General features: G+C 60.6%; 1 protein-coding gene across 1 annotated transcript in view; it reads left to right on the forward strand.

Annotated features, from left to right (window-relative positions):
• Positions 1-322: 322 nt before the first annotated feature.
• Positions 323-7,628, forward strand: part of LOC116964409 (transducin-like enhancer protein 3) — a 41,856-nt gene continuing 34,550 nt past the window's right edge. Inside the window, exon 1 of the mRNA XM_042804295.1 lies at positions 323-373. Within this exon, the coding sequence (XP_042660229.1) occupies positions 323-373 (51 nt within the window). The remainder of the gene's footprint in view (positions 374-7,628) is intronic.

Below are 7,628 nucleotides of genomic sequence, written 5' to 3' on the forward strand. Positions count from 1 at the left end.
ACTCTCGGGAAATCAGGAAACTTCCCAGAGCCTGTGAGCTCCCCCCGTCCTCCTCTACCCCAGGCGGTCAGCGGGCTCGTGCGGGGAAACCCGGGAGAAATTTGCTCGGTACCCAAGAACCGCATTTCCCTCCTGCTCAATCACCGTAGGTGCCAGGCTGAGGTTCCTCGTCACAGCGATCCCTTCGCCTCGGAGGCTTATTTATAAAGCAGATATTGTGGGAACGTCCTGGACCACGGCTGCCTCGCAGCTACCCGGGCAAGGGAGGGCTGAGGCATGCCGGTGTTGTGTCTGTTTTTTTGTGCTGGGGGTCCACCACAACATGATGGGAGCGGTGGGTGGACGAGGTTGTGACGGGGAAGGGGACAGGGAGGTATGTGTGAGGAGCTCTGGGGACCTTCTTACCCATCGGAGCCTGAGCAGATGTCGGGATGCTGCAGTACTGAAGGTCAAACGAGTCTTTGGAGCGGGGTGAGTTTGAATCAGAACAGGCAAAAAAAGCTTGATCCTCCTCCGTGCACCCACTGCTTGAAGCCGGGCAGACCGCAGCGCCCAGATCAAAGTTGATAGAGTCACCAAATGGTTTGGGTTGGAAGGGACCTTAAAGCCCACCCAGTCCCACCCCCCGGCCCCAGGCATGGACACCTTCCACTAAACCAGGGTGCTCAAAGCCCCGTCCAACCTGACCTTGAACCCTTCCAGGGGAGAGCAAGACCCCTGAGGTCGGGGTCCCTGCGCAGGGAACCCCCCGCCAGCTCAGGGACGAGCGTGCCCCAGCCTGAGCCCCGAGCTGGTCTCACCGAGGAGCCCCAGCCTGGCCCCGGGCCCGGGTCTGAGCCTGAGCTGTGGCCCGGTGATTAGGTGTGGGTTTGGCTCCTGGCTCAGCCCTGGCCTCGTTGTGCAACCGGGGTGAAGCACGTAACCTCCCGCCTCGCTCATTTGACTTTAGAGAGCTGTTAAGCCTCTGAATAGAAAAGCACCCCGTAATGACTCCGGTTATTAATGGTTGCTCGGGGAGTAATAGCAGAGCTGGGCAGATCAGAGGAGCTGCCTGCAAACAGCTCTGTCATCCCGCTCGGAGCTGGCCTGCAACACCCTTATCTTTCCCAGACTGGGGCAGCTCCTGAGCAAAGGCTGCCCATCATGCCAAATTGCACAGCAAAGCAGGCAAACACTCATTAGGCACTGGGTGGAGCCTACCAAACCCATACTCGAGGGCCACCTAGACCACAGCAAAGGCGGGCTGCAGCATCAGCCTGAGCTGTCGGCGCGGAGGGGAAGGAGCTGCCTTACCACAGGTCAACGTCAGAGCTTCGGCGTGCCTTGGAGAAAAATCTCTTGCCGGGAGAAAAGCAAGCACCGGCCCTGCAGCCATGCGTGCAGCGCACCCTCCCCAGCACGGCGAGTCGCGGGGCTCTCGGACGCTCGCTAGAAAGCCCTGTCTCCCAAAGCCCCGCTCCAAAGCAGCCCAGGGAAAGGCGACTGCTGCCCTTGCGGAGAGGTGGATGATTTGCTCCATCGCCCGTAGTGATTCATTCGGAGTTGGTCTGGTCTGTTTGGTCAGGGTCGTTTTACAGGCTGAGCTCTCGGCTCCTGGTGCAGCGTCACCTCGGGGGGGGGGGGGGGGGGGGGCCGACACAGCGGCTCTGGGTTTCTCCTGACTGGGGTGTGCGGTGGGTGCCGGAGGGACGGCCCATCTCCAGCGCCGGAGACCCTCGAGCATCCCTGGGCAAGCGAGAGAGGCAGGAAGAGGGAACCGTCCCAACAGACGTTTGACCTTCCCTGTCCGAAGGCTTTGTCAACACGGAGAGCCTGCCTGGAATAGATGTTGCAGAATAAGCGGTTCTGGTGAGCTGTTTGAGGCAGAGAAACCCTCATTCCCTTTTTGCAGGCTGGGCAGCCTTTAAAAAACAAAACAAAGTAAATTGCACATGTGCCTTTTGCACCAGCTTCTGGCTTTTGCATGGGAAATGTGGCCGAGGCGATGGCTTTAAATAAAAAGAGATTCTGTTCCCAGCTGCGGGCGGCCGGCCGGCTTGAAACGCCTCACGGGCTCTCGCCAGGCTGGAAATCCCGGCTGAGCTCCCCCCCCAGCTCCCCCCCACGTCTCGACCAAACCCCCCACTTGAGCAAGGGAAAATGAGCTCCTGCCCTCCTCTACTCGTGCACGGAGGCTGAGGTGGTTTTGGGGTGCAGGCGCAGGCTGGTGTTGGGGCAGGGCTGCGCCCCAGCCGTCATTCCCGTGGCTTTTCCCCCCCCCGCTGGGAACTGAAGCACCCCCCCCCGGGGCAGGGCTGTGTCCAGCAGCGGGCAGGCAGGCAGGGGCCGGGGGGGCCTGTGGCAAAGCCCCCCCACAAGGAAAACGCCGGCAGCTTCCCCTTCTCCTCTGTGGAGGAGCGGGGCCGACACGGCTGCTCACTGTCAGCGCTCCCCCAGCTCTCCTTAGGGATGCCGCAGCGATGCTGCTGGGAGCCACAACCCCCACGCTGCCGTCGGCTCCAAGCAGTGGCCTGGCTGCCTCTAAAGAGTGTGAAGCCCTTCTCAAACTTTCCGGCTAGCTGACAAAGTCCTCCATGATGTAGCGGTCCCAAGTATTTGCTTGATCTTCTGTTGCCACACATTCTTCCGAGAACAAACCCGCACGGCAACGCACGCACGTCATTCTCCTCCGGAGAGCTGGCTGCTTTTCTCCCGTTATAAACCAAAGCTGACAAGTGTCAGACCTCCTGCCAAATTCGCACTGACTGGCATTCTCATGAGTGTTGGTCAAACAGTAAAATCCATTCATTTGTCTAAAAACAAACCCACAGCATTCTCCTTGTCTCGGGCTGGGACAAAGTCTGTGCCTGTCTGCTCCCAACGCCCTTCCTATGATGGCAGCGGGCATCGCCCCCTCCTAACCCCGCAGCCGGCACGAGGCCGGGCTCTGTGGGGTGGCACGGCCGCAGCCCCGGCCCCCCCAGCAGCTGCTTGGTGGGGGATTTTTAAGCAAAACGCCTGGCAGAGCAGGAAACCTAAAGCTTGGGAGTAATTCGAGGTGGGAGGCGGCGAGGCTGATGCTTCAACTCCCTCCTCCGGCGCTGCAGCCCCAGCTCCATGTCCCCGTCCCCAGGAGCTGCCTCGGTCCCCACGGACCCCGAGAGGGTTCGTTGTCCCCGGCCGGGGCACTTGGCAGCGAGCGGCTTGGCCGACTCCGTTCCTGGCCGAGGGCAGCGTCGGGGCTCTCTGCTCCGATTGCCGCGCGTGCACGCGCTCTCCGTCTTTGATTAAATGCTTCTGAGGAGGGAGATGCTTCATTTCCAGACCAGCAACAGATTGAGCAACAGAAGCATCTCTCTCTGTTGTGGAGCCTTCAGGAAGCTGTGGGTATTTTTTTTTTTTTTTTTTTTTTTTAAAGACGTTGGAGATGTGCTGAGAGGAAAGTAGAAAACACAGGGCGAGCGCCGCGCAAAGCTGGCAGCTCCCGGGAGCAGCTTGTGCTCAGCCTTCGGCTGGGATAAGCGATGGCTTGGAAGGCCGGGTGCGAGCACAGCGGCTCCCGGAGCTTCTCGGGGCCGGGTGCCCTCACTGGGGTGGGTGCTGCCGCCCCAGCACCTCGGGCAGCCCCTAAGGAAGAGCTAAATCCTGCAAGGGGGAACGCGTCGGCTGCCCGCTGGGCTCCCGGGGACGGAGAATCCCTCAGCCTTGCAGCACCCAGGCGGCTTGTGGGCCAAATCCTCTGCAGACAGACGCCGTGGCTTGTTGGGGATGATGGTGTGGGGCATCTTCATCTTCCCCCTCTTCCATTTTCTTCCCGCTCCGGTGAAACTTCTCGCACATCCTCACGGGCAGCACGGGATTGTTGCCTGCTTTGCTGAGAGCCTGAGGCTGCGCCTTGCCAGGGCAAACCAAGCCCTTGGCGGAACCTCCGGCTCCTTCCCGGAGCCGGGGAGCTCAAGGCAACCCAGTCACACAGTGCTGGAGCCCCCCCCAGCACGTCGGGCATCCCAAACCCCACGCTGCACCTTTCATCCCACCGGGGTGGTACGGGGTGGGGGAACCCTGCCAATAGCCCCCCCGCAGGGGTTGGGGGGCTCTGACCCCTTCCCACGGGCAAGGGGATGCTTCGGGGTGGGCGACAAGGAGGATACCCAGGCTGCTGAAGAGCAGGTACCTGCAGAAAAGACAGTTTTGCTTCCAGACCTGCACAGAGACCAGTTTCGGAATCAAAATTGTCCTTTTCACAGGGTCCTGCTCTTCCGCAGCCGCCGGCCCGGCCTGGCCCGCGGTGGGTCGGGGGGCTCTGCGGGTGCTGCGCCTCGTTGCGGGCTGCGCGGCAACCGAACGGTCCTCAGCACCTTTCCTGGGGACTCCTGGGCTTCTGGACGCCTCCGAATTTATCACTTCTCACATGCTGAAAGCTCACTGCTTTAGCCCCGGAGCACATGATTCAGAGCCGGGCTACAACCCGCGGTTTAATTAGCCGAGGAGCGGGGCGCGCTCCTGCCCTGTCCCTGCGGGAGACGGGAGCGCTGGCGTTGGGCGAGTGGTGGGACCTCTGCCACGGGCTCGTACGGACTTTATTCCTCCAAAGAGAGAGACCACAAAACCAGCTCCTACCCGGCAGAGACTTGCTGCAACTGAAACCAGTCCTGAGCAATCCCTGAAACCCGTTCTAGGCTGAGCCCCAGACAAACGCGCTCGGCGCTCGTGTATCAGTGGCAAATGTCTTCCTGTTTAAAAGCTCTCAAAATCACAGGGGTAGCTTGTTTTGACATTTGATTAGCCGCAGCGAACAACTCGAGAGTGCTTGAGTGAGTGAGTGAGTGAGTGAGCAAACTCAGGAGCAAACCCGGTGCTGAATGCTGGGGCCTGCGAGCGATAGAGGCGTATCGGGCAGGGAGGGTGGGCACGGCTCCAGGGGGAAGATAAGTGGGCTGCCGGGGGAGCCCAACGCCAGGAGAGGAAGTGGTGAGTGAGCTCAGCTGAAAACAGTTTCTTTCCCTCGCTCTGACTCATAAAATTCACCAGTACCCGGGTTTGCTGGGCAGCGAGCGGAGCTGTGCAGCTCTCCAGCCCCCCGGCCCCGCGCAGAGCCGCGTTCTGCTGGAGTCCTGAACTCTCAGGGGTTTGGTTTTTTTTTTGGTTGGTTTGGGTTTATTGGGGTTTGTTTGTTTTTTTGTTTGTTTGTTTGTTTTTTTGTTTGTTTGTTTGGTTTTTTTTCCCCAGACCCAAACCAAAACGTGTTGTGTCAGGTTGGTCATGACACTGCAGGGCTGTTTTCCTTTCCCCTTGCTATCACTGCTATCAAGTAGGAGTTAACAGCTCTTGTTTATACAATGACTATCTGGCCAGAGGCTGATTTAATACCTCCCACTTCTTTTAAGTGCAAATAGACTCTAATGTGTGTATTAGGCTACTTGAATGGCTGTTCTGGTGAAATACCAAATAATTTATCTGCAGTTAATGTCGGGGAGAGGAGAAGAGCAAACTTCTTTAGAATTTACCAATAATAATAAAAAAAAAAAAGAAAACAATCTGTTTAATATTTTCCTTGGTGAAGCCCTTTGGTCACAGCGAGCCTCGCCGGGGTTTTGCAGGCAGAATCCTGCGAGGGTTGAGGGGCCGCAGCCCCGACTCAGCGAGTCGCTGCTGAGCATCCCCGAGCCCACCAGCTCTGGCAGGAGATGCGGCCCGGGGGGGGGCACACGCAGCAAAGCTGCCATCACCCCGCTTCCAACCCTGCGTGGATGTCACCCCCCCCCCGCCCCCAAGGGGCGTCCCCTCCCGCGCCCCCCAGCCGCTCGCTCCGGGCTGGAGCGTGGCCACCGGCGGGGTGGGAGCGGTAGCCGCGCTGCTCCGGCAGCCGTCTGCAGCCGCGCTTGGCAGGAGAGACAAAGAGTAATATCATCCCTGAGCGAAACTGCAGAGTTTCTGCTGAGTCACAGTCATCAGGGAATGGGGAGAGAGCAATTACAGACGAAAACTGGGAAGGCATCCCAAACAAATTGGTTATAATTAACAAGTAGAAGAATAACACCAGTAATACCATTAGCAGGCCCAAAAGCCATTTGCAATATAATATCTATAATTAGACAGTATACAGCAAAAGCCTGGGCTGAGCTGCTGGCCCCGGGAAGGGCAGGTGAGCGCGGGGAGCAGAGGGCCAGTGACTGGGACTCTGGAGGTGGTGAGCACTGGCGAGCGCTGGTGAGCACTGGTGAGCACCAGCAAGTGCTGGTGAGCAACCTGGCACTGGTGCAGACTTGGCGGGGGGCTGGCCCCCGCTCCGGTGCCCGGGGAAGGCTCCGTGGGCACAGCCGACCCTCCTCTCCCTCCTCCATCTGGGCTGCGGCCTGGCGTTAAATATAAATAAGTGCCTGGTGTTAGAAATAAGCGGGGCTCTGGCTCCTGGCTCACCTGAGGGGTCCCTGCCTGCCGGGGAGCCGGGGCTGGCTGCGGGCGGGGAGGCAGGCAGGGGCAGGACACATCGCTTCCCTGCCTGCAGAGAGCTCTCCCGTGCCCTGCTGCTCGCTGGTGCCCCTGTTTTCCCCCTCTGGGTTCAGACACCGGCGAGTTGTTTGATGAGCTGCTGGATTTGGGTCCTGTCAGCCAGCCCCAGGCTCCATCCCTCCGCCAGCTCCTCTGCTCCGTCCCAACCTCTTGGCCAAAACTTTGCAGCCGGGGTGAGACTTTCCCGGCCCGCAGGATGCCAGCTCCCAGCCGGGGTCTGGTTTTTCTGAGCTGCTGGAGGGGTCCTGGGGGTCCCCCTTGCTCCAGCACCCTTCGCACCCATCCGTACCCCTTACCCACCTCCTCCCACCTCCCACCCCAACCGCAGCGGGATAGGGGAGAAAAAAATCTGCTTTTGCAGCTCAGGCCCTTGTTGGGTGCCAGGGGAGGAGTTGGCGGCAGGTTTGTTGCCTCCCAGGCAGCCCCCGGCCTCGGCTCCCGGAGGTGCTGGGCTGGGCGAGCGCGGGGATTGCTCAAGCAAATCCCGTAGATGAGAGTGAGGTCAACGGGAGTTTTGCTTGTGAAAGGACGGGGGCAATCGGGGCCTGTTGTGGCAACACCAGCAACCGACGCTCTTCCCCATCCGCCCGCGCGCCGGCGGCTTCCCGCCGGTGCTGGCTGGGGCGTGCAGGGTGGGGGCAGGATGGGTGCAGGATGGGTGCAGGATGGGTGCAGGATGGGGGCAGGATGGGGGCAGGATGGGCGCAGGATGGGCGCAGGATGGGAGCAGGATGGGGCAGGATGGGGCAGGATGGGGACAGGATGGGCACAGGATGGGGGCAGGATGGGGGCAGGATGGGTGCAGGATGGGGGCAGGATGGGGGCAGGATGGGGGCAGGATGGGGGCAGGATGGGTGCAGGATGGGGGCAGGATGGGTGCAGGATGGGCGCAGGATGGGGGCAGGATGGGCGCAGGATGGGGGCAGGATGGGTGCAGGATGGGGGCAGGATGGCGCAGGATGGGCGCAGGATGGGGCAGGATGGAGCAGGATGGGTGCAGGATGGGGGCAGGATGGGGGCAGGATGGGGCAGGATGGGTGCAGGATGGGGGCAGGATGGGCGCAGGATGGGCGCAGGATGGGTGCAGGATGGGGGACAGGATGGGGGCAGGATGGGGGTGGATGGGGCTGGATGGG

Source organism: Tyto alba, unplaced genomic scaffold, assembly GCF_018691265.1.
Source record: "Tyto alba isolate M040663 unplaced genomic scaffold, T.alba_DEE_v4.0 Super-Scaffold_41, whole genome shotgun sequence".
Taxonomy (NCBI): Eukaryota; Metazoa; Chordata; class Aves; order Strigiformes; family Tytonidae; genus Tyto; species Tyto alba.